General features: G+C 36.7%; 1 protein-coding gene across 6 annotated transcripts in view; it reads left to right on the top strand.

Annotated features, from left to right (window-relative positions):
- LOC105091557 (RE1-silencing transcription factor) overlaps positions 1-27,825 on the top strand; it is a 36,933-nt gene that overhangs the window by 7,070 nt on the left and 2,038 nt on the right. For 3 of the 6 annotated variants that reach the window (XR_010381131.1, XM_064486394.1, XM_064486393.1), the window contains 5 exons: positions 2,400-2,471; positions 3,964-4,047; positions 9,893-11,694; positions 25,261-25,343; positions 26,469-26,553. Coding sequence is in view for 4 of the 6 variants with exons in the window: in XM_064486394.1 (XP_064342464.1) it covers positions 2,400-2,471; positions 3,964-4,047; positions 9,893-11,694; positions 25,261-25,343; positions 26,469-26,541 (2,114 nt within the window). In the remaining 2 variants the exon portion in view is untranslated. Of the gene's footprint in view, positions 1-2,399; positions 2,472-3,963; positions 4,048-9,892; positions 15,464-24,434; positions 24,604-25,260; positions 25,344-26,468; positions 26,554-27,825 lie in introns of those variants that run through there. The other 3 variants (XR_010381132.1, XM_064486395.1, XM_031434074.2) reach the window with 3 other exon arrangements.

Here is a 27,825-nt window from a genome sequence, read left to right as displayed (position 1 = left end):
ACTGGTCTGAGCAAAATGGATAGGGTAATGTGGTACTGTATTCTTTGCATCACAAGTGAAAAGGGGCTGTGGGATGCTGTTTACATCAGATCCCTTTTGCAGGAGTTAATCACTCTGTGGGACTGAACCCCAGGCTAAGTGGATCATAGTGAGAAGGGGAATTGATGTTGATTTACATGGTAGACATAAATAATAAAACTTGTAGATGAAATTCCATTACAAGAAAGACATTTTCAGCAGGATTCTAAGCCCCAGCAGATGGCTTCTGTGTAATTTAGAGCTTTAAAATCTAGTCAAGTAAAAGAATTTGCATTCTCTTTGCAATTTGTTGTAGCCTGTGATTAATTGTCTCCAGGCTTTAAAACCATTTTATTTCAAAAGTAAAAAAAATTCAAACATGTCAAAACTGCATGACATAGGAAATGAAAGTTGGGAATCTAGACCATTAATCCCTTAACAGTTTTAGTTAAACAAACTGCTAGATTTAACTAAGCTTACCTGCAATATCCCAGATACCATATATACTTTAGCCATAAGTACTTTATATTCTTTTAACAGTTTTTTTAAAACCTCGGGAACTAATTTAGAATTGGCTGTTATCTGTAGAGCTTTAAGATGGTAACTATGACATAAGGTCAAGTGCATGACTTTTGTGTGTACACCCTCATGAATTTTTTTGATTGAGGTATAATTGACAATGATGAATTACTACAAATATTTGTGTTCATAATCACCATGCAAGTCAACATAAAGAATATTACCAGCCATCCCATTTCCTTTGCCTCATTAAATTTTGATTCGGGGGGGGGTCAGTTATATTTTGATGATTTCAAAATTATTTAGTCACTGAACAATTTAAAAAATTTTCCAAAAACCTAAAAATATTTTCAGCAATAAATCTAGATTATTTGATTTAAGGACTTTTTTTAGAAGAAAAAAAGGAAAATGGAGAGAATTGGAGAAATTTCAGTTTTGGTGTGTAATTTCAATTTTTTATGTAAAAAAATTTTTTTAAACAGGAACTCTACTTTTTGCCATTTCTTAATTTTTTTTGTGATAGTGGTTTATTTTAATTTAATTACAGTCTAGGTGACTAATTTTAATGGCTTATTTTATATACTTCATCATCCATTACTTTTGCTCTACATTAATTTAAGGTTTCCACAGTAAGGTTATGACTTACATAGCTAACATTGGTTTTATATATCTCATTACATGTTTTAGCATTAAACTTACTTGGTTTAATACTTTTTAGAAAACTTTCACCTCCTGGTATTACCTTGTGTTTTTTTAAAAATATATTTTTATTGAAGTATAGTCAGTTTACAATGTTATGTCAATTTCTGGTGTGCAGCACAATGCTTCAGTCATATAGGAACATAACATACATACATTCATTTTCATATTCTTTTTAACCATAAGTTACTATAAGATAATGAATATGGTTCCCTATGCTATACAGTATAAAGTGTTTTTTTTTTTTAAACAATTTGCTGGTGTATAAATAGAAGGATAATATTTTGATTAGTAAATTCTGAGAGGGTCACTGCTGTTAATTGCACAGTTCTGAAAATTGTATTTATGGAAAAATAAATTCATTGAATGCTGTAGAGCAGAGGTAAATGATCATCATTGGAAATCACATGTTTCTCATTTCTCACTTAGGTGGTAGCCTACTGTAAGATTCACTTAGTAGGTTTCTTATGTTCTTGATTGAGTACTCAGGGTTAGGTCATTTCTTCTCTATGCTTATCTTCAGAACAATTTAGTGAAAAAAACAGGGTAAGTGTTCATGAGAGAACCTCCGCCTAAAGTGATTTGCCCAAGGTCACATGCAACTAAGATTGAAAGTTCCAAATCACTTTTTATGGGTCATTATCTTGGTGGAGTCTGAGGATTTTCATTTGAGTCTTCAATCAAGAGATTTTTTACTTTGTGGTTTTGATAGTTAACCAGTTCAGAATTTCTGCTTTAAAAAGTGACATTTTTGTATGTGTGATTGAAAAATTACTAGTTTTTCTAGAGTATTTATGCCTATTTTGGTGAATTGCACAAATAGAAGCAATCTATTTTGTTATAAAGAATTTAAAAGTAAATTATCCTTAGTTGATCCTTCATGTTAATCTGTAATGCTATTTTTTTTCCTTCCATTAACTTTCTTTGGTAATAACTTAATTGATAGCAATTTACATACCATATAATTAACTGTGGATTGGCCTATTCTGGTCATTTCATATAAATGGAATCATATAATATGTGGTCCTTGGTAACTATCTTCTTTCACTTAGTATAATGTTTCAGGATTCATCCATGTCATGTATATAGTACTTGTTTTCCTTTTATTGCCAAATAATATGCTCTTATATGGATAAGTAACATTTTGTTCATCTGTTTATCAGTTAATAGATATTTGGATCATTTCTACTTTTTGGCTGTTACGACTAATACCGCTGTGACCATTCACATACAAGGTTTTGTTTAGTCACATGTTTTTATTTCTCTTGGGTAAATATACATGTAGGAATGGAATTGCTAGGCCATATAGTAATTATGTTTAATCATTTGAGGAACTGACACTTTTTCCCAAAGTGGTTGCACTATTTTACTATCCCACCAGTACTGTACAAGGGTTCCAAATTCTCCATATCATAACAAATACTTGTAAACATTTGTCATTTTGGTTGTAATCATCCTTGGGTGTGAAGTCTTCATGTGTCTGTGGTTTTGATTTGCATTTCCCTTATGGCTAATAATATTGTGCATCTTTTTGTGTGCTTATTGGCCATTTGTGTATCTTCTTTACAAAAATATTTTTAACTTTTTTCTTTTACTTTCAACATTTTTTAAGCTGTCTTAAAATTCTTCCGGGTCAAAGTAGGCATTCAAACAAAGTAGGCATTCTGTTTACAGCTTATCAGTAACTACTGGCTAATAACAGCTGAATAGTGTCTTGGAACATATTTCACACTCATCAACACATGCTTTTGTTTTTCCACGCTGTCTTTTTCCTTGCCCCTTTTTAAAGACACATCTATTACTACAACTCATATATAGACAAAATGGTAACATTTATTGAGGGTTTTATGTGCCAGACACTGTGTTAAGTGTTCTGCACGTATTATCTTGATTTAAAATTTCACAATTCTAGGAAGTGAAGGTGCTATTATTACTTTTACAGATAAGGAAGCTTGCCCAAGGTCATACTTACTATCTTGTGGCCAAAGAACAGATGAAAGCAAATTATCAAACTATTTTTTTCAATGTTTTGTGGTGACAACCCATGTCCAAAAAATACACCTTTCCTGCTTTTGAGTTTTAAATTCTTTAGTAATAAATCACTGGCCTCCTGTCTTCAGTTGCTCTCAGTCCCTTCCTGTGGCTTTATGATTATAATTTGCTTTAACACTGACTTGACTATTTCATAAACCTTTTATCTACCACTTGAAACTTTTAGCTTAAAACAACAGGCTCCCCACTCAAAAATATTCTTGCTTTAAGCTAACAGTTTCCAGTGGAGATGTATCATTTCAAGGATCAAAAAAAATTATCCAAGCCATAGCATCAGAAAATTTGAGTAGAATTTGAGTAGTTTTTTTTTGCTTGTTTTTGTTTTTTAAGAGTAATTCTAATTTTTTAAAAAGTTCCTTGATACCTGATCAAGATAATTTTTCAGTTCTTAATATTTAATGTAATAACATGGCATTACTGTGAAAATTAAAAGGGCTGTGTGGATTCAGAAAGTCAATGATTTTTTTTTTGTCAGCAAAGCTGAAATAACTAGTTATGTGTATTCTGAATTAAATTGCTTACCTTTCTAATACATGATAAAAATTGGTCATTTTTCCAGGAATAGGGGGGAAAAATTCTTGTGAAAAAATGTTCAGTACTGAATGATGTGTATATTGTTAGTGAGAATTGCATCTGCCTTATTATATATGAACACTAGTTATTATATTTTTACAGGCGAACGCCCATATAAATGTGAACTTTGTCCTTACTCTAGTTCTCAGAAGACTCACCTAACCAGACATATGCGTACTCATTCAGGTTGGTAAGAAATGAAACTTTTCTGTCATTTTTAGTAAACTATCATTATTAGAAAGTTCTTCTAGACTTGGAACTGGGTCCTTATTTATGGTTTATTTTTAATATAATACTGAAATCAGAGTTAAAAATTAGGGATTTACTGTGTGGAAGTTGTATTTAAATGGAGATTCCTAACCAAGAAGTCCATAGGTGGAATTTCTAACACTGAATGTAAATGTATGTGTGCACCCAGAAGGGAGGAGGGTCCTTAGTTGTTACCAGATCTTACCAAGTTCCACAACCGTAATAAAAGTTGAACAGCTATCATAGACTAAGGCTGGTTTATCCTTTTAAAATAACCTCTACCTCCTCATACTCCTGCCAGACTCTTCTCCACCCCCCAACCCACAATGCCCCCAAACACAGTATAACGCCAAGTTTCATAGTGTGTGGTTCTGGTTCCAGGGATTCCTTCTTAGTTGCTCAGGTCCTTAAATTTGGGTTTGTTGTCTTGAGAGTTGATAGGGCTTCTGAGTACTGATTTACAAAAGCCAAACTTTGAAGAATGATAGATATTCCAGGATCCCAGTTTATTAACCTATAATAGATAAAATGCAGGACTATAAGTGGGAGATTCATCCACTCCAGTGACTGAAATTATCATGATCACCAAGCAGAACTGGTCCTCTATCAAAATATGTAGAGTGGCAAAGGTAAAAAGCCATAGGCAGCATAGATAGTCTTGAATGGATAATTATTTCATTTTGGCCTCACTGACCCTTGGTGAAGAGGCACATCTGATCAGAGTAGTCTCCTGGATTTACAGTATAGACCCCTGTGGAGAAAGTATGCAAAAATCTTGCTGTTTACCAAAGTCTGTCTAGACCCAATCCCCTCAAGTTAACAATTACCAGTTATCTGAAGTTAACAGTTCTATTGTTTCATTAGATAGCCAGGAGCCACATGTGGTTGTTGGGCTTGTAAAAGGTGGCTGGTTTGAATTGAGATGTATAAAATATATACCGTAATTTAAACAGTATCAAGAAAATTATGCAAAATATTTTAAATATTAATTACTGAATACTGATACTGAATATATTGGGTTAAGTAAGTAGTAAAATTAATGTTACCTGTTTTTGTTTTTATCTTTGTAATGTGACCGTTAGGCAAATTAAAGTTACGTATATTGCTCGCATTTTATTTCTATTGGATGTGGATATTTTTATGTCACTGGTTGAGTAAGACTTGATTACAGTATGGATTCTAAATTGAGCAGCAGTGAGGGGACCCAGCATGCTTGCTGGCCTTTCTTGACCTTACATGCCTATCATGTTATATAAGTTGAGTGTTCCTTTTTAATCTCCAAAGCTACTGAATTGCATCACTTAACTGGAAACCTGATTTTAGTATTACTTTTGGGTGCTTCCTGCTTGCTTTTCCTGCGGGTAACATGGATGCTTTGTTGAGGGTAGACATCATGTCCTACTAATAGTCATGCTCTAGCTCTTAAATAAAAAAATATTTAAGTGCTTTTCATGAGTTATCTCATTTTTGTTTTCATAGCTATCTTATGGTGTATAAGTTCTACTTTCCTCATTTTACAGAAGGGGAAACTAAGGCATTGAAGAAATGCCATTTTCCTGTCCGAATGTCCCCTCTTCTGGATTTGTCTTACTTGCTTTCTCATGGCATCATTTCATTTTTTCTCTGTCCCTGTACCTTGTATTACGTGTCCTTGTACACTGGAAATTAAATCTAAATACTTGTATTGTAGTTAATAACATGTCTCACTTGAAGTCATCTCTGATTGACCTATTATTAGTGTCGCTGGATCAGAATGACAACAGACTTGTGTCTTTTTAATTGAATTGCTAATACTTTAGTCACTGTATAAATGTTTATCTATGGTGTTTCACACCAGTCAGTAATTATTGCCTGCGTGTTTCCTACTCTTGAACTTCCTTTGCTATATTTTAAAGGTGATTTTTAGTAGTTGCTGTTACAGTACAGTATTCAAGTAGTAAGTATTTAAAAAGTGTTAATAATGTATAGTAGTATTTATCGTATGCATGCTGGGTACTGAAAAATTGGGACTTGTTTTTTCTAATCTTAGTACCACTAGAATACTTAAATCCTGGTTTATAGATTAGAACTCCAGCTTGGAGAAGATAAATGCTTTATCTAAGGTTGTCATTCCTCCAAGTTAGAAGAGTTAGGGTTTGGCTTCGGACTCCCCAACCCTCATTTTCAGTCATCAGCAGTGTTAAAAGGACATTGTGGCTCAGAAAATGGCTCAGGAAGCTACAGCATAATGAAATTGGAATCGCAAAGTACAGAGAGCAGAGCCTTTGTCTTTTATTGGATGCTAGTAATTTGTGAGTCACAAAGAGGAAGCAAGCACGGCCAGTCTGTTTTGTGTGTGAGTGTGCCGAATTATTTCTAGCCAATATTGTGTTTTAATAATTTTAGTATAAGTTGCTGATGACATGTACAAGTCAACTGAGGCTAAGTGAGGTCAAATTGGGTAAGTAATCTTTCTGACTGGGTTGCATGGAGTGAATATCTTGGGTGCCTTCCCTGTGATCTTTACAGGTCACATTAGGAATTGAGTTTCCTGTTCATGTGAATGTATTTTAGGGGAGAGAAGTGTGTGGTTAGTCTCTTATTTCTGGAAGAGATTAGCTAAAATGACAAAGAAATTGGTTTATGAATCAAAACTATATTGGTTATTTCCTTGGAGCACTTCCGTTAGAGTAGGTCTTCTCCCACCAAAGTAGGTGTTACTCTGCGTTTTATTTTACTTATTTTTTTTTTTTAATTGAAGTAGTTAGTTACAACATGTCAGTTTCTGGTGTACAGCGCAATGTCCCAGTCTTACTCTGCATTTTATTGGTGTTCGTACATAATGGTTTTAAGGTATCTTACTTGGATAGTCTAGAAATCCTGACGTAATCCACAGCTCTCCCTTTCATATTCTCAGGATATGCTACCATTTCATCCTGGATGAAATACATGCAGTTTGTACTTGCCATTCTGATATTTTTGTAGATAACACACTGGGTGTGGATAATTCCCCCGATCAGGTAGCATAGGAGTTCATTTTGGATATTTTCCCATTATGAGCAAAATGGATATTCGTTAAGGGGAATTAACAGCTTGCCAAGTTCCACCTCCATTGACTGTTCTTTTTAAGAAGGAAAGAAAAGATTTTTTTTTTCAGCAAAAAAAATTTATTTTCCTTTCACCAAATATTTGATGATTATTATGGAGACACTATTTTAAAAGCTGGGCCACTTGAAACATGGTTTGAGAATCTTCTTGTGAATTTTGAAATAATTTTTAAGCAGTATTTTATTGTGGCTTAATCTACACACATGAAAATGCACACATTAAGTATATAGGTCGGTGACTTTTATGTGTTTTTTTTCCTGTTTGACTACTGCCTAGGTGAAGACATGAAACGTTTCTACCACCCTCAAAAAGTTCCCTCCTTACCCTTCCTTGACAGTACTGCCAGGCTCCCCTCACCTGATACTCTGACTTCCATCAAAAAACATTATGTTCTTCTGTAAAATATTTTTGAGATTCATCCCATGCTGCATTATCAGAACTTTGTGTTTAGTGCTGAGTAGTAATCAATTATATGCCCCTCTTACTCTTTAATTAAAACGTTCCCTTGCTATTTTTTCTGAGCTATTCTTAATAAGAATGTGTAAAGCTTGTAAAAATATTTTTCCTTTTGAATTTGCCTGACATCTATACATTAATTTGGAAAGAATAAAATAGACATCCGACACATTTATAAAGATGAAAAACAGGTAAATATTACTAGAATTGGAAAAGAGAATTAAGTTAAAACTATTGGTACAGGGCAAAAAAATTTATAATCAGCTAGATACTAATAAACTAAACTTTTGATGACTCGATCTTTTAATACAAGAAAGATTTAATGTCAATAAAACAAAAATGGAGGCAGGATGAATGGAGCAAGTAAATGATGCCATCATAGTTTAAAAGAGTCCTGCAAATTCCGATTCCCTGAGCATTTCATAGGTGGAGGCTTGTACCTTGCTTGATGCGGGATCTATAAATACCATTATTCATTGGGGCTTTTAAAATGGCAACATTTTCATTATAATTTTTTTTTATGAGAGCAAATGTTTTCCTAAAGATGTAAAATCCATTCACTAGCTATTTACTTACTCGGAGGTAGGGTTTATTTGGTAAAGCAGGATAAACACATGAAATCTTCCATTTTGTTTACTCATATTGAAAATTACCAGCTCATTCCAAAAGTGATGATTTACAGGTAATGCATAGTGACTGCTTGGCTATCCACTCTGTGCTAAGTGCTGTATGTGGATTAGATTATAGCCCACAACACCTAACATTGTTTCACAGATGAGGAAATCGAGCCTTATAAAGGAGTTTTCAGTAGTTTGCTGAAGATCTCATAGTAAGTTGCAGAGCCCATATTTGCCCCCCGCCGCCCCAGAAATCCTTACTGTAGAACAAGTTCTTAACATCTGTTCCACATATATTTTCCCCATTTTGTGTCTATGTTAAGCAAATGTTTGTCTCCACTGAAATCATTCAATGGAGAGGACAAGGTAGGGCCAAGTATAGAGTAATAATAGCATGTTGTTAGAAACCTCTGTGAATCTGTTAGTGGACAAATGCAGAAGAGTTGTCCGGTTAGCTTCATATTCAGTCTGTCATACCTGGGTAAATTTTTGTTTCTGTGATTGAGTATTTTATTATCAGATATCTTCTAATCATGTAAAGCTTACTATCTACATGGTTTTACTTAATGTCTGAGTATTATTGCTTTATGAAAGAAATAAGATTTGATATGAATATGAGAATGTTTGAGAGATGACTTTTTCATAAATGTCAATTTCCATTTTTCTGCTATGCATTCCGTTGGACCAGTGGGGTATGGATACCATTTGGTAATATTTACTAGAGTATGATCTAGATGGGTATGTATTCAGGTAGAATGAGTTAATTTTATGCCTTTAATTTGGGGGTGGGGGGCTTCTGGTCTTGTATGTACCTGTGATTATGACTTTCTTTGCTTATTTTACATACCATATCTATTTGTGTGCCCCTTTTCATTTACCTAGTTTCTTTGCCCATTCTTTAGAAGAAGGTGGGGAAAAAATCAAGAGCAGATTTCTGATTTGTCTATGTTTGTTGTAAAATAGCGACTCTGTCACTGGAAAAGTCTGCTGAGTGAAACTTGACTCAGCTCTTGCCACAATGGACAAAAGAGTTAAATTTAGAGAGAAAGTCATTTGCTCCCATTTGCTCCTTGAGGTCAAAGGATTGTTTTAAAATTCTGACATGGAAGCTAAGGGAGTGTAGCCTAGAATGTAAGATACTTCTTTTGTAGTCTCAAGGTTTATCTTAAATGTATGGAAATTTTATATTTTATTCCATTATACATTTGTTTTAGCTAAACATAAAAAATTAAAAATTATCTTCTCTCTTTGAATGTCCTTGCCCCAAAATTAATATGGGGAGCCCAAGTAACTTTGGCAATAATTGTGTACTTCTTGATGAATCTGTGTTCTTTACTAGTACTCAAGAGCCCTAGCTTGATGACCTTTTTAGAAGATGAGGATTAACTGAGATAATTATTCCTCCATTTGGTGTGAGAATCAATGTCAAGGGATAGGGAAAAGATATACAAATAAATATGGTGAATGTAAATTGCATGATAAAGTCTTCAAGAAATAGTTTTTATGGTTTTTTGTTTGTTTGTTTTTTTAACATGTATCCAATTCCTTGTAAGTATAATTGACTAGATCTTGAATTCATTTCTTCATGTATGTCTTCTGTGACATCTCTTGTTTACTTTCAGGTGAGAAGCCATTTAAGTGTGACCAGTGCAGTTATGTGGCCTCTAATCAACACGAAGTTACCCGCCATGCAAGACAGGTTCACAATGGGCCTAAACCTCTTAACTGCCCACACTGTGACTACAAAACAGCAGATAGAAGTAATTTCAAAAAACACGTAGAGCTACATGTGAATCCACGGCAGTTCAATTGCCCTGTATGCGACTATGCAGCTTCCAAGAAGTGCAATCTGCAGTATCACTTCAAATCTAAGCATCCTACTTGCCCTGATAAAACAATGGATGTCTCAAAAGTGAAACTGAAGAAAACCAAAAAGCGAGAGGCTGACTTGCCTGATAACAAAATTACTGATGAGAAAACAGAAACAGAGCAGACGAAAGTAAAGGGGGATGTGTCTGGGAAGAAAAATGAGAGGTCTGTAAAAGTGGAGAAAAAAGATAATGTTTCAAAAGAGAAAAAGCCTTGCAGTAGTGCCTCAACCCAAGTGGCTACCAGAACTCGCAAATCAGCCGCGGAAACTAAAGAAGTAGATGTGCATACAGGAAATAACTCAGAAAAAACCTTTAAAACCAAGAAAAGCAAAAGGAAGATGGAAGCTGAAGCCCATTCCTTGCAAGATCCTGTTAATGATGAGGAACATGTGACAAAAAAGAAAAAGAAGGCAGAAAGCAAATCCAAAAACAGTCAGGAAGTGCCAAAGGGTGACAGCAAAGTAGATGAGAATAAAAAACAAAATATTTACATGCAAAAAGGTACGAAGAAGAAGACTCTGAAAAATAAACCATGTAAAAAAAGCAGCAAGCCTGCTCAGAGGGAGACTGTTCAGAGGAGGCCTTCTCAGGTGGAGCCTGCACAGGTGGGGCCTGTGCAGACAGAGCCTCTGCCTCCCACGGCATCTGCTCAGGGGCGGCCTGTTCAGACGGAAGCAACTCCCCCCGTGGGGCCTGCTGAGGTCGAGTTTGTTCAGAAGGGGCCTGTGCACATGGAGCCTCCTCTAACCATGGGGCCTGCTGAGGTCGAGGTTGTTCAGAAGGGGCTTGTTGAGATGGAGCCGCCTCCTCCCACGGAGCTGATCCCCAAAAGGTCTCCTCGAAAAGATAATAAGGAAAAGTCCAACATGCAGGGTGAAGTAGCACAGAAAGAGCAGGTCCTTATTGAAGTTGGCTTAGTGCCTGTTGCAGATAGGCCGCTTCTAAAGGAAAGCGCCGGTACACAGGATCTCTTAGCACCGTCACCACCTCTGCCAAAGGAAAATGTAAAGGAAGAGGAGACAAAAGACCAAAAATTATTCACTGCAGACGAAGGAGATAAAGAAGCCCCTCTTCAAAAAGTGGAAGCAGAAGAGGCAGATAAGAGTCTAGTTGGTCTTGCCGCTGTTACCAAGGAATCTGCCCCTATTTCATCCTCTGAACAAAACTTGAATTTGCCAGAGGGTGAAACTTTAGATGGTGGACATCAAGCTGACACTGTGCTTTGTGAAATGGAAGTGGATACTGAGGAGAACAAAACAGAGAATCCCTCTGGCAGAGACTCGGCAGTTGAAGAGCCAGTTCCACCACCGCTTCTTCCTATTCCACTGGAGAAACATGAAGCAGTGTCCAAAACTGCTGTGGCATCACCTCCTGTCACCATGGCAGTAAATGAGTCTCAGGAAATGGATGAAGACGAAGGCATCCACAGTCACGACGGAAGTGACCTAAGTGACAACTTGTCAGAGGATAGTGATGATTCTGGATTGAATGGGGCTCGGCAACTTCCACAAGAAGCTAGTAGAAAGAATGCAAAGGAAGCCTCCACAGTCAAGGTGACTGAGGGAGATTTTGTTTGTATCTTCTGTGATCGGTCTTTTAGAAAGGAGAAAGATTACAGCAAACACCTCAATCGTCATTTGGTTAATGTGTACTTCCTTGAAAAGGCAGCTCAAGGGCAGGAGTAGTTAAACTTTGGAGAAAGCTTCAGTTCTTAATTTGTAAGGTCTATGACATTTTATCTTCATTTGTAGTTGCAGACAACTTTTTGTTTTTAAAATTGCTTTAATAAGTGTTCAATCTTGAGTTTTAAATGGCACTCTTAGGACTCCGTATACCTACTGATATGTAAATTTTAGTAAATCCAAGGGAGTTAGTGTGCTAAACCAGCAGATACCTAAATCTGTTAGCTTATGCATTTAATTGAACCAGTAAGGCCCAGGTGATACTACATATTCTATTGCTTTGCCCAGATACAACTTCTCAGTTTTTTTCCCATGTCTGTCTTCCTCTTTCACTTTGTTTATTCTTAGTTCCTTGTTTAGCTCTATAAAAATTGGCATACTCAAGCAATTTGAGTATTTGCCTGCTTTATATAAAGTTAGCACTTTAAAATTGTTTTAGTGATGAGAAGAGACATTTAAATTGAAGAGAAATTCTCCCAACAATGGACATTGTATCAGTCCAGGTATTTACTTCTTGAGTTTTGATCAAACGTACTTATTTGTGTATATGTTAATCATCATAAAAAACATTGATTTTGGTGTGTTTTTTAATTTTGGTGCTTTAATGGCTTAATACGTTGCACATTTAAAAAATCTATGCAGTTACATTTTTTGTAGAAATAGCATTTGTGTTGAACAGTAATACTTTATACATGTATTTGCCTGTATTTTTTTTCCTCTTTGGAGGGATGCTTTTAATCTTGTTTGCAAAAGGGCAGGTTTTTTGTTATGTTCTGTTTTGTTTTTCTTTGCTGCAACTTTCTTTTTTTCCAGATTATTAGTGTGTGCAAATTTGTGAGCAAATGAAACATGCAGGTTCAATTCATTGATTCTGATATTCACATCTATGCCAGAATCTGCATTTCATGTAAGTTATTTATTTTAAGTGGATGTTGTGAATTCACAGCTCTGTTTGAACTTTACAATAAATGAACCACTAGGCTCTATGTGGAATGGATTTTTATCCCAAATACCAACCATCAGTAAAAAATTTTGGCCTGTTTTAGTATAGCTGCTTCCTACATGTACAGTTGTTAGGTTATATCCTTGAGGAAAATCTTTTTTCACAGATGGTTGGTGTTTATTTGTCTACTCAGCTGAATAAAGAACTGTAAATGATATTTGGAAATACAAACCTGGAATTAGGAGACGTAATTACTCTTTCAGGTTATACAGAATATGTTTGTGAGATTCCAAAGCCATAGCAATTATATGGAAAACCTAGGATAAGAAAGGTAGTGTGAGTGCTGGTAGACCAGCTGCATCTTCCTATGAATACAATGAAAAAGGCTGGTGAAACTTAAGTACAGTCCAGATTAAAAATCACACTTCTCAGGGATCTCCACCTACTTGTGGGTGTCCTGGCTGTTCCTGTGACCGCCTTTTTTCCAGGTGAGGCCTCAGTGAATTGCAGCTGTTGTGGTGTTCCTATGGGGACACTTTGTATGGAGGAATATGTACTCCCAGGCTTTGTTGGTAGGTTCTTTAGCCAGTCATCAAAGACTATGAAGGAGTCTAACAAAGAATTTTTCTTGTTGATAGCAGTTATTCATTGTAATCCAATAAAGTATGATCCCAGTAGGGAACCTTGAACAGTTTAGATCCTCCCATGTTGTATTCTGAAATAACCACTCTGTATTTCATTTATTTTCTTTTGTCTGGTGATCTCTGAGGCAGGATTCAGAGTTTGGCAATGCAACATGAAAGTAGGAAAAGTATTGAAGTGTGGGTGGAAAACTTGTTAAAAATCTGAAAGTTTGAAGTTTAAGCTAAAAGGCATTTGAATTTGGAATTGGGAGGCCAAAGATTTAAAGAAGCGGAAGATTCCCTCAAGACATGAGGAGTAAGTTGTATTTTGCTTGTGTGTTTTGTGTGCATGATGGAGATTTGTAAATGATGTTGAACTCTGGGTGAATTCTCAGCTCCGACAATCATTGTCAACATAAAATCAAGCTGCAAATATTTATGTTTTAAATCTTAAATTATAAGTCTAGTTAAATCTTTCTAACAACTAGTTTTAATGTTCATGGGTACATTTTGTGTAAGTTACTTTTTACAGTATATATGAAAAGATTCATGCTAAGTACAAATTATAGATTGGAGATCAGTTTGGGGAATAGGTTTTTGTGGATTTGTTGATACTTTAAAAGAAAAAGATTTGATTTCTGAGGAATTGGACCAATTTTCTTATCTAGATTTTAAGACTAGAATGCCCAAAGCAGAAGTATGAAGGAAATTACAACCCTTTATTAAAGTGATCCGTGAAAATATTGTTACTGGAAATTGAGTGGACTTGAGTCCTTGATTCCAGAAAATAAGGATTTGATTGTCAGGCCTATATTAAGTTCTGAACCTTAATGCCATGTATTTGTACTTATTAAAAATTGTTTCAGTGAAAATTATGTTAGTAATATGAACTTCTGGTCTAGTTGGGAGTTCATTTGAAAAATGTGGTATTTGCATGGGACTGTTTGAATCTTTTTGTTTTTTCAGTTTCCCCTTCTGGATAGGATTGAAGCTAGAATTTTCCCTTTTGATAAAGGAATAAAAACTAAACACGTTATTTGTAAATTAATGATTAGTACTAGAGAGAAAGTTGAAATACTTAGAATACATTATAAGCCTCATCCTAGGTAGCCATATAAAAATATCAATTTTAACTGTCTTCTGAACCTGTATTCACATTGGTTTTTCAAGATATTTTAAGTTATATTTTTCCTCTTTTCAGGGCTGCTTCTATGGGACTGCTTTTTTTTTTTTTTTTTTTTTGGTAAATTGAGGTGTAATTCACATAGGGCTGCATTTTTTGTTACGGTTTTTTTACAACTATGGTTCAGTGTTTTACTCTAGTCTTCCAAGAAGGGCCATTTTACTTTATAGAGTCACTTCTAAAGTCAAGTGGTCTTTAACTCTGGGGACTATTTTGCATATGAATGCTAATTCAGATTTAAGCTTAAGTCATCACGTATCACCCCATGAATGTTGACAATGGAAGTAATACCTTTCCTGTAGTTTCAGTTCTTGACTGAAAAGCTGGAAGGAACTTCATTTTCTTTTTTTGCACATATCAGGAAAACAGCTATTGTGCAGTTACCTTGTTGACCTCAGCAGATAAACTGGACTGATAGTGTTATTCAGATTTAAGAAATTATCTGAATCTTGGTTTGTGTAGATTTGTGATCTACATGCAATATTAACTAGATTGGATAGATTTTACATTTTCGTATATATACATAGGCTCTTCCCACTCCTCAGCATCCATTAGTTTATTGAACTTTGTAAGCTGGCATTGAAACGTTATAATGTTTTGTTGCACCAGTTTTATAAGCTTCTACAGTGCAATACATGTTATGTTTCAGAGACAAACCAAAGGTTAATTTCTCAAGGTTCTTGCTGTTTGCTTTAGCAGCATTTGATGGAGTTATACATTTATAATAGATGAAAAATAAACCAGATTGCAGATCGGTTTTTTTTTTTTTTTAAAGCAAACCATGTACCAAGTTTTTGGTCCAAATTGTGTAGGATAAGTTAAATTGCATTCTATTAACCAGTATGAGTGTATTGTAAGTATAGTTATGTTGAAATAAAGTGTTAAAAAGCATTTTATGCCTTTGTTTATTATTGGTACATCACGTATCCAGGACATCAAGTTTATTTGGCTGGAATTTCAGGTGTGTTAATTTTTGAAGTCTTTTACCCTAGATAACCCACAGTAGATAGAAAGGTTGTGGTAATCCTTGTTTGGGGTAGCAATCCAGTAGGTAGTAGTCCAAAACCTGTCTTCCTATAATCTTCCTGGAAGGTGAGGGTGGAGGTAGGGAAGAAGCAACCTATAGTAATTCCTTCCCAATCACAGTTCCCTTTAACATTTTTTTAAAACATTTTTTTTTATTGAGTTATAGTCATAGTCATTTTACAATGTTGTGCCAAATTCCAGTGTAGAGCACAATTTTTCAGTTATACATGAACATACATATATTCATTGTCACATTTTTTTTCACTGTGAGCTACCACAAGATCTTGTATATATTTCCCTGTGCTATACAATATAATCTTGTTTATCTATTCTACATATGCCTGTCAGTCTCTACAAATTTTGAAATCCCAATCTATCCCTTCCCACCCCCCACCCCCTTGGCAACCACAAGTTTGTATTCTATGTCTGTGAGTCTGTTTCTCTTGTATTCATGTTCTTTTTTTTTTAGATTCCACATATGAGCGATCTCATATGATACGGTATTTTTCTTTCTCTTTCTGGCTTACTTCACTTAGAATGACATTCTTCAGTCACATCCATGTTGCTGCAATTGGCGTAATGTTGTCATTTTTTATGGCTGAATTGTATTCCATTGTATAAATATACCACCTCTTCTTTATCCAGTCATCTGTCAATGGACATTTAGGCTGTTTCCATTTCTTGGCTATTGCAAATAGTGCTGCTATGAACATTGGAGTGCGGGTGTCTTTTTGAAGTAGGGTTCCTTCTGGATAAATGCCCAGGAGCGGGATTCCTGGGTCATACGGTAAGTCTATTCCTAGTCTTTTGAGGAATCTCCATACTGTTTTCCACAGTGGCTGCACTAAACTGCATTCCCACCAGCAGTGTAGTAGGGTTCCCTTTTCTCCACAGCCTCTCCAGCATTTGTTATTTATGGACTCTTGAATGATGGCTAGAGAATTAACTACTGTTAATTGCTTGATACTAACTCTTTACCTCCTTATGTGTATGGTATTAATGCTTGATTTCTATGCTTTTTACATAACTGGAATTATTGACATTCTGCAATGAGTAGAATTTGGAGATCTTTGTCAGTATTTAGGACCTTTCCCATTCTTTATAACTATTGCATAATGTTTCATTGTATGGATATATATGATTTAATCACTTTAATTATTGCCAAAATTGGTTAACATTCTGGAATTACTTTGAGAGTGGACACCATGTGAAGTGAGTGGTTCAGGGGACCCATAATACCTGATAACCTTACAGTTATGTTTATGCTTGTGTTCTTAAGATAGAAGTTGTTTCAGATTTGCTGTAGTAATCAGGTCTTGTACTCTTTATGTTGAAGGTTTTTTTTTTTTTTTTTTTTGACATAGAAGATGTATATATTCAAGATGTTTAATTTAGTGTTGCTTAAATGATGAACAACATGTTCATTTAACATTCAGCATTGATAGGGTAGGGATTAGCCCCATGGCACTCAGCTAACATTACTGAGGGGAATTAATTATCCACATGTTGGTATATTAGGGGATTACAATTTAATGAGACAGAAGTCCCTGCTAGAGCATAAGCTGTAATGGTTGCTGGAATTAGCCATGTCTGGTGGACCAGTGTGGAGAATCCAGCAGGAGTTTTACTTGCATGGAATAACAGAGATTTTTCTGATGAAATATAGCACAGCTTAAAGATACTGACAGGCAAGTTTGCCCAGTAACAAGCATAGGACCTTCAGTTAGTAATCCTTTTGTAAGTACCAGGCACTCTTCTAAGCACATCACATTAACGCTTAATCCTGTCAACATCCCGAAGAAGTAGATTGTTATTCCCACTTTGCTTCCTACAGACAAATTGCCTGATGTCACACAAGTAGGAAGTGGCAGGTCTGCATCACAGTGCCTTTCAGAGTAAGTGAAGAATGTTATGTGGGGAAATGTGTGCTGTAATAAATACAAGAAGCAATTAGGATGGTGGTCAAAGGGATTTCAGCCTAAGTTAATGTATTAATTACATTAACATGATATAGAGGGCACTCTTTAAACAGGCCCCCCTCTATATTGTAACATCTAGCTAGTTTATATTTACTAAAGACCATAAGAAGCTTACCACCAGTAGTCAGATTAATTTTACCTTTTTGAGGTGAAAGAAAACTAGTGTAAAACAGTTGTTCCCTGATTCCATTTATGCCTGGTTCTGACATAAAGCATAAGCTGGCATTTTTAGATACACCGTGATATTCATTATGTGGGTAGCTATTTAAAAACGTCAGAACGTATCATCATTTAAAGGTAAGAACTGGATTTACTTTAAAACATCCTTGGTTCTTGGGCCCTGTGAGCCTGCTGTATTGTACACCCTGATATTTATCCCATCTAATCTGTTTATTAGAATGTCACTCAAGTTGCAGACCCTTGGCAGCAGGTACCTGTCTCCCGGTCTCCCAGAATCCACTAGGAGTGGTGGAGACACACAGCAACAGGCTGTCCACTCTAGACAGCAGGAAGTGGTAAGAGCAACAAACGTGCCCATGTGGGTTTCTGTCTGCTTGTTTGGCATCAGAGATGGAGAAATGCTGATAGGTGGCCAATGTGAGGAGAGGGACTTTTCCATCCCAGGTCACTCCGCCCCTCCCCTTGGTTGTAGAATCAGGAAAAGGAAGGGTTTGTAGGGCCTCAGTGTTGTCAGTTTGGATTCTGTCTAAAACCTCCTTTCTCCTTGGAGAGTGATAGGATGCTATTTAGAGATGTTAAGGTCCTTCATACCTGTGTTCACACTACCTCCTCTAACAAGACCATGCAGGTAACTGACTTCCCGAGGTAGCTTTCTGCTAGTCTGAGTACTCCTTGAGGGTTGTTTGGATGGGAGAGGAGATAGCCTAGATTTGCATCTGAATGGGTTTTTTCTCATTTTAAATATGTAAGTGTAAGACATACACAGTTAAGAACAAACCATTCCTAAAAGATGTATGATAAAATCAAAATTCAACAGCTTGATGCTCCCTTGTTTCTGCAGTCATGTAGCTGCTCTATGTATCTTGACTCTTGAAATAAATTGAAGTCGGCATCAATTTTCTCATTTGATAAATAGACAGTGGAGTCTCTTCATATGGGTCAGAACACATAGCATGTTATTTTGCATCTTCCTCAAGGTGATGAACATGCTGAGACCTTGTGGTGGACAAAAGTGGCCACAGATTCTTTGCAGTCAGCTTGAATGTGTGCTGCTGTTGCGACTTTCTTTGACCAATACAGTGCAGCAGAGTGACACTGCGTGATTTCTGAGCTCCACTCTCCAGAGGCATTGCAGTGTCTACTCTCATGCTCTTTCTGAGCGCGATCACCTTGTGCACAAGCCTGAACTGGCCTACTTTAGGAGGAGATCATAGGTGAGAGTGACCCAGGGAAACAGACCCAGGTTTCCCAGCTCTAAGAACATCCCAGCTGAAGTTCCTGACATGGAGTGAGGTATGCAAATGCATGTCCCCATAGAGCAGAAGAACCCCCAGATCAAACTGCCAAACTAAAGGGTGGGAGCAAATGTAAGCTCAAGCCACTAAGTTTTGGGGTGGTTAATTACTCAGCAGTAGATGTGGCTACAAACCTAATTATGCCCTCAATCTAGTTAAAAAAAGCATTTCCAATTGACAAATGAGCAACTACACGTAGAAGAGACTGAAGCCATGCTGAACAGGGGAGTTTGTGGGTGCATGGGACCATTAAGCATTGTTTTCCTTTGTTGAACAGTCTCATCCACATTCCCATGTTACAAATCTTCAACACATTCCTCAGAATTCCCTCTCCCTAATAGCCTTACTTGTGCACAGAAAAAGATAACTTTCTTTAGCTAGTGTTTCAATAAAATACATCTTCTGTCTGATATTTTAGGGAAAGTAGTACCCATTTTTCTAATTTTCCTTCCTGTTGAATATTTAACCAGAGTTTCTAAGGAATCATTTTAGGCCTGACGTTAATTGCTGAGGAAAACAGAGATAACTGAAAAGATTTTAACTGGGCAAACAGGATCCCATTTTAGTGAAAGTAAGATACAAAAAGGAACGGGAAACAAGAGGACTCCTATACAAGTAGAAAAGGCAAGTCATTTAAACAAGTCCACGCCAAATTTTTTCCCCCTATTTTATTTATTTATATATTTTTAATTGAAGTATAGTCAGGTACAATGTGTCAATCTCTGGTGTACAGCATAATGTCCCAGTCATACATACACATATATTCAATTCATTTTTATATACTTTTTCACTAAATGTTATTATAAGATACTGAGTATAGTTCCCTGTGCTATACAGAAGAAACTTGGTTTTTTTAAAATCTATTTCTATATATAGTAGTTAATATTTGCAAATCTTTATTTAACCCCCAAATTTATCCCTTCCCACCCCCTTTTCCCCCTGGTAACCATAAGATTGTTTACTATGTCTGCGAGTCTCAAATTTGGTTTTTGAAGCTATTTGATTTGTGAATAAATAGGGACCTCCAGTTTTTCTGTCGCTTAATAGGGCCAGGATTTTGAATCACAGCTTTTTTCAGATAGTTTAATGGTGTAATTCTTTGGATGTTTGCATTTCAAATTTACTGTGTATGTAATTTCCTATTTTCTTAATCAGAATTTTGTGGGTCAGGATCTCCACCCATGCTGTGATCTGTCCGTGGTACTTGGCAAAGCTCACCAGCAATGTGAAAAGACTCCCAGCTGGCCATGAAAGCAGGTTTATTTGATTTAAAACTACCTAAGATGGTAAGACAGCATGGAAATTACCCTGGGACCCTAGTTTAGGTTTGGGCAGCATTGCTGGAGTAAGACAGCAAGGATGTAGCACATCAGACACACGCACACATGTACACACACGTACATACTGGCTTTGAGAAATATTCTCAGGCTGGAATTGTATATGAGGGAATTCAAAGGAAGCTAGAAAGGGAACTAAGAGGCAGTGACAGTGTCTCCAAGGACATTGTGTCATTACCTCTGCAGGTCTTCAAAGTAGGTTGCCTTTCTTTTCTGAAATAACACGTTTCCCTCGTAAGGCTGAAAAGTTCCTTCCTTTAGACTTGGGAGGGGCTCTGGTATACAGAGGAAGTATTGTGCGGTGGTTGAAAACCTGGGTGTTGGTGGAACCGTTTTGCATTGTGATTGTGGTTGTTATTCAATGAACCTATACGTATGTTAAAACTCATAAAACTGTACATTGAAAAGAAAAAACGGTCAGTTTTACTGTATAATTAAACAGCCCCACAGGGTGCTGGGGCTTGTGTCTGTTTGAATCAAGCTCTGTTGCTCATTAGTTGCGTGATGCTGGGCAAGTTACTTGTGCCTTGGCTTCCTCATCTCTAAATAGAAGTAGTAACATATGTACCTCCTGCATGGGGTTGTTCTAAGGATTCAGGTAACACATGTAAAGTGCTTAAAACAGTGCCCAGCCCCTTGTACCTGCCAAATAGGGCTAGCTACTATTATAAGAAAGTAAAGGAATAAAAAGAAGGTATATGGGCTACCGTATGATTACAGCAGCCATGAATATTCTGAAATACAATTATCCTGAGATACTTTCCTTTAGGCAGGAAAGGAAAAAACTTGAGAAAGGTGTCAGTGTTACTAAGCAAATTAAGTCTGCTTTCTTGCTGTTTTTCAGGGAAGGTAAAAACCAACCAAACAAAAACCTCCCTTGTTCTAATTCATTCACTCATGCAATGATTACCTGCTATTTTCCAGGCGCTTACTGAAAACATAGAAGAGATCTTAGCAGTCACTCACTTTCAAAATCACCTGATGATGTGGTCTCTAGTACATGCGTGTCTTTTTTGAGTGTGTGGCCTCAGTTTTCTCAAATTTACCAACACTACTGATCAGAGATACTGACAGTGTCTGTGATTAATATCATACCTATTGCACCTACCAGTGAGACTATTGAGACCAAAGAAACTCATCCACTAGGTGATTACTCAGAAGGTAAATTCTGAGAATTATCCAATAACTGAAAGGAAGCTTCTGAAAAACAGGAACCTGAGATCCAAGTGATGGGTATATTAAGTATGCTCTAGACTTAGGAGTGTTTAGATCATGAAACTCTGGTACTAAATGAGAGACTATTGATGGTCTTTGACATGAAGGGAAAAAGTGAGGCATCATTCCTACATGGTGTTGGAATATTAATCTTCAGCTGTTTCCCAGCCACTACAGGATATCAATGGGCAGACAACATGACAGAGACATTAAGAGCAAGTAGAGGTGCTATCTGTTCAATTCACATGAGTCTGAAGTCTTGTTTTTTATTGTTTAAACATTACTCTTTGACAGTTGTGAGAAAACAATCCCCCTGGGAAGAGGAGAGCAGCCAAGAGAAAATGGAACAGTCTGAGAAGGAGTGGAAATGATTGTATTGTTCCACGAGACAGAGCCAAGTGGGAGGGAAGCCAGGGTAAATGATCAGAGGCTGGTCTACAAAACAGCTCACCTTAGCTTGAGTGCTGGGTGCCTATGCAGTGGAGCAGTAACCACTCTGCCATGTCTGGCACAGCTGGAGCTCCAAGTTAGTCATCTGTAGGAAACTCACCTTGATCTCCATTTTGCAAGAAGTGTCTGAATGATCAGGAAACACAAGCACACATGATTGCATCTGTACTCCACTTCTTGGTTATCATGGGAAGTGTCACAAGTAACATAAACAAATTTAGACTCTGGGGAACTACGCAGGTAAGGCCTAATGATTGGTAGGGCTCGCCTTTTGTAGTGATAAAAAATACAAGATCTATGTTAAACTTCACTTTGTCTCTAATGTTGAAGAAAATGCTGTTTTAAAGAGAGGGAAAGAGATATGATGGAACTTTTATGAATAAAACTGCATTTAATGTCACAGAAGTCAAAAAGCCCTTTGATGAATCTTACTTTATGTATCACGAATACAAAAGCAGTGACATTCTGAACACCACAAGGGTGCAGATCCAAGTAAACAAACTATTATAAACTTGCTTAATGGTTTTCTAGCCCCTCAAAACAACCTCTGTTTTGTGGCAGTGAGGGGGCTGTGCTGACACATTGCCATTAATTTCTCCACTTTAGTAATTCCTGCTGCCATAGTGTAAATGATAGGGATCAAGCGCAGTCTTCAAACTAAGATTAATGGATTAAGAAGTATCCATAAACTTACTTAAGGTTAGAAACCAACACAGTAAAAAAAAAACTTTCTTACTGCAAAATCCACTGTTGACCAGTTGGATAGACCAGCCCCGATCCTGGGCTGCATTAGGTTGGCCCAATGTGGAGTAAATTAATAGCAGATCCTAGTGGTGGTTCTCCACTGTCTATGCACAGAGAGTCTTCTTCGGTCTGAGGTACTGTAACCACCCTTTACCTGGCTTTCTTGCCTGTTTTTGCTGAGAATCATGAAACATTAGGATTGAGAAATATCTAGTGTTATTCCCTCATTTTATAGATGAGAAAATTAAAACCCAAAGACATTAATATAACCAGGAAAACTGAAACTTACTTAGTAAATTGCACTATTTGAAATTCCTAGCAATATACCTTGGAACATTTTTAGATATGCTTCAGTCAAGCTTTATAAAACAAAGCCATTAAATTTTAGAGGTAAAAGAGTTTTAAGAATATAAATTATGAATGTTTAAAAACTGAATTTTTGCTAGTCAAGAGGCCAAAAAGCCTAAGGATAAGATAAGGAAGGAGAACTGATTTGCCTTCTAATATACATATTAATAAGTTATCAGAGTAGAGACAACATTCGTTTTTGGGTTCTGAATTTCTCCATAAATGCCAAGTTTACCTTATTTTCTTCATTTTAATCTAAAGATTTAGGTCTAAGCTCCAGTAAACAGAAGATAGAAATATAATGGCCACAATTTTAATTTGTAAAAATAATGGTATTTCTGTCCAAAATAAACAACTATATATCAACTACCAGTGAATTTTCCCTACTTAGGAGGCCACCGATTATAGAGGGTGGGTATGGAAACTTCAGGGATATGTCTCAATTGTCGCAATGAGGGATGGGGCAGGAGAGTTGCTACTGGCATTTAGTGTCTAGGGATGAAGAATACTAGAAACTTACATGTAATTTATACACAAAGAACTACCTTCCCCAAGATACCAATAGTCTTCACCTTGAAACATGATGGAAGTGAGATCTACAAAGTTTTCACAAGTTGCATATGAAAATATTAACCCTTTATTCTAAGATGAGTGACTGAGTGAGGCCAGAGTGTACACAGTGACAGAGAACAAGGGACTGTCAAGCAGTTCATGCTAAACCTGAGTCTACAGGTTGCTTCTGGATCTGCGTTTCAGGCCAGTTTACTTTATAAGCATTTATCTCAACAATGAGATCTGGGACTTGACTCATTAATTGTTCATTGTACCACGGTATAGTGCCACTTACTCAACTAGGAGTATCTAAATGAAAAGATTTGTGACTGATGTAACTTTTTTTTAACAATTTTTATTGATTTATAATCATTTTACAATGTTGTGTCAAATTCCAGTGTAGAGCACAATTTTCTGACTGACGTAACGTTATGCCATGTTTACAGGCAAATGTTGATAAAATGGTTAGTGTTCTGATACTTGGAGAATAGACTTCAGATTTCAGGAAGATGTAACTTGAATCCTTTTTTGTCTTAAGATTTTCAGGTACTTTTAGATTATGTAAGGTAAACTTCTAATTGTTCTCCATCATCTATTCGCCCCTTCTTAATAAAAATCTGAAATCCTCATTTCCCTCCACTCCCCTAGCTTCCCTGTGGGGCTTGTGGCCATGTAACTCTTGACCAATGGATGATGTCATGTCTGCAACTTCCAGCTTCCCCCTTCTTTTAAACAGGGGAGCTGTGTGCTCTTCATTCTCTTCTCCTCTTTCCACTTGCTGCAAAACATGACAACTTGAGCAACCACCGTGGAGCCAGAGATGGAAGCCATGGAGTGCTCCCCCTGTTGGGTCCTGAGGTGACTTCATGAAGCAAAGCCACTTAATTCTATCTCATTTAAGCCAATGTATTTTGGAAAAACTGCTTTTCTGCCAATTCTTTCATATGCTAACTGCTAAGTTGCTCTCTCAACTAGACTCCAAATAAGAAATGCCATCTGGTCTCAGTTAAAAATAGTAGCGGAAGTACATCAAGAGTGAACCCTAATGTAAACTATGGACTTCGGTTGATAATAACGTGCCCATGTTGGTTCATCAATTGTACCAAATATGCCACACTGATGAGGGATGTTGAGGGTAGGGGAGTATATATGTGTGGATGGGGTTCGCTATGTGCAAACTCTGTATTTTCTACTCAATTTTGTTGTGAACCTGAAACTGATCTAAAAGAATAAAGTCTATTAAAAAATAATAATAGTAAAAAAAAAAAAAAAAGTAGCGGGAGAAATCCGAATGTAGCAGAACTCCTTTTTAGAGTTCTGCTAGGTATATTTGGGTCACAGACAAACACATATATGCACTATACAAAAAAGCAGCTTGTGTTTAGAAATTCAGTACTTTAAAGAGAGGCATCATCCAGAGTAGTTTAAAAAGGGGAAGGTGGGGGTTGCTTTATTACGGTGATATTTAACAAAATTCAACGTACGTAGTATGTTCTATATGGTTAATCTTCAATGTGAACAAGGTCAGCTTCGTATATTTATCTTCTTTTCTTTTTCTGCAGATTGTACACAAGGGAAGGAGGCTTCTTGGTTTTATAGGCCGCGCTTCTTGGGATGCGCTCTCCTGTGATGTTGACGATATGTGGTAAGAGCGGGGGCCGGACCGTCAGTACTGTTCCTTGAGGTGTATAGCCTCAGAGGTGCAGTCTGTCTTTAAACTGAGGCGTTACTGTGACCCAGCCTATGCAGGCACAGGGCAGAGCACAAATGCTGTTTGCAACCACCTTACCAAAAACACCAAACACAGCTCAGAATGGAGACCCAAAGGAGGCTGCTGTTGTCTTTCACTCATTTTTTTTTTAAAACATACAATGCATTTGTGAAAAGGTACAAATTTATTTTCAGAGTAGCTTGCATCTTATGAATAAACTACTATGTATTTCTTAAAATACTCTGCTATGTCATTTAAGGTACATTTGTATAAAAATGTACTATAAGTTAGTAAGGCTACTTTATTTTCCTTTTAAAAAGTGCTTGGTGTAAAATTACCTGCAGAGGAGAACTTGGTATCAGCCACTGCTTCAGATTCCCCAGGTCCTTCGTCTAATGTAATGTCTTCAGCAACAAGAGGAGGAAATCCTGCCATTCTTTCCATGAGGAGAAAATGAAGATATTTGGAAGTTCACATTAAACACCTCATAACTCTAAGTAAAGCACTGATAAGATAATTCTGGGAAGGTATCAAGAATAAAATCTTTTTAAACATTAAACTGTTTAACATTTAAACATTTCAAACACTCCCAGTGGGAGGATACAGCTCAGTGGTAATACGTGTGCTTAGCATGCATGCATGAGGTCCTGGGTTCAATCCCCAGTACCTATAGTTAAAAAAAAAAAAGAAAGAAAAGAAACCTAATTACCTCCTCCCCTCTCAAAATCAAAATCAAAAAACAAAAAACCCCAAACACTCCCAGTGTCAAGGCCCCCCATGTGGGCATCCATCTGGTGGTAACTTCCAGATAACAGAATCTTCCTTTATTAGCTATTTTTACAGCTCTACAGACATAATATTGGGCAATTAAGGCAACACCCTTTCAAATACCTTAGCTCTTAAGGGCCTGGCTGGACTGAGATTAATCCCCACCTCATTACAAGTCAAGGGTCCATGTATAATGGATAAGATTCAGTTTCTATTTACAGGTGTTTCCATGGATTGGAAGTAACTGGATAATAATTTACCTATTTATTAACAGATCTCTCTGTTTTACAGTAAGGACACCAAGACAGATGTTACAATATGGCTTCTGCTCCCAAATAGATCAGAAGCTGGAAATAACATGTAAACAAATTACAAGGTACGAAATGCAATGAGACATCTATTAAATACTATGGTTGTGGAGGAAGAAGTAATAAGTGTTTCAGTCAAGGAAAACAGTGATGAAGAGCAGTATTTTGAAAAACAGGTTGAAGTTACTCAGTGGAAAGGTATTCTGGGTTAGAATCATGTACAGACACCAAGACTGAAAAGAAGATGAGTTCAGGGAACTGTAGTTTAATTTGTGGGGGTGTGTGTGCACACGTGTATTAGTTATGAGACTTCTCTCAGTACTGTGGAGCTACCAAGGAATTTTAAGTAGGAAAGAAGTAAGGATAAGAAAAGAATACTGTGACTTGTTTCGTATTTTGGAAAAATCTCCCTAGTTCAGGGCTTCTCAACCTCAATACTGTTGACATTTTTGGCTGAATAATTCTTTGTCAGGGGGAGGCTGTCCTGTGCATTGCACAAATTTTAGGAGCTTCTGCTCAGCATCCCTTAAATTATGAAACCAAAAGTGTCTCCAGGCTTTGCCAGATGGCCCCTTGGGCTAAGAGTCAACCCTGGTTGCGAACCACAGCTCTAGTGGGGTAGGGTAGGAGGAGGGCAGTAAAAACTGGAAGCTGAGAAAATAAGGATCAAAAACAGCCTAGTGTAAGCAGCTTGCTTAAAGTGCAAGGCTGGATTCAGGGATATTAGGAGGCAGGACAGACTTGGACTTAGGAGATGGGTAAGAAAACTAGGAGGCAAGAATGAGTTTCAGAGCAGCCCAAGAAACCATTTGTGTTTACACTGGGAGGGAGAGAAGCCTGGGATTCTTGTTTTGAGAAGTATCAGGGATGTCCATTTTGAAAACTACATAGATGCATGAGGGTAGACCACCACAGTGTTCATTTTTATGAGAGCCAAACAAATTAAGGCTGTTTCCTTTCCTAGAAATCTCAATCTGCATTTCAACTTGTATGTTATTGTTTTACCCAAAAAGAAAACAAATCTAACAGAACTAAGGTCTTTTAGTGTAGAAAAATGGACAGATCCTTTATTGCTCCTTACATTTATATGCTCACTACTCTGCAACTCCTGCATGTCTCTGGAGTATTAACTTTAGGGCAGTTATTTCAAAAGAGTTTTAATTTCACTCTGGCTTCCTTAGGAAATCCAGAGAGAAAGCAGCATTTACTCCTCAAGTCAGGTTGATTTTATCCTCATTGAAGGGTGTGTGTATATTTTGCATGTTGACTTATTTTTGGTTGCATGAGCATTAGTTAATGGTAAATCACCTCTGCACTGGATGCACCTGCTATTTTTGCAG

Source organism: Camelus dromedarius, chromosome 1 (assembly GCF_036321535.1).
Source record: "Camelus dromedarius isolate mCamDro1 chromosome 1, mCamDro1.pat, whole genome shotgun sequence".
NCBI classification, from domain to species: domain Eukaryota; kingdom Metazoa; phylum Chordata; class Mammalia; order Artiodactyla; family Camelidae; genus Camelus; species Camelus dromedarius.
This window is presented reverse-complemented; position numbering and strand designations above follow the sequence as displayed.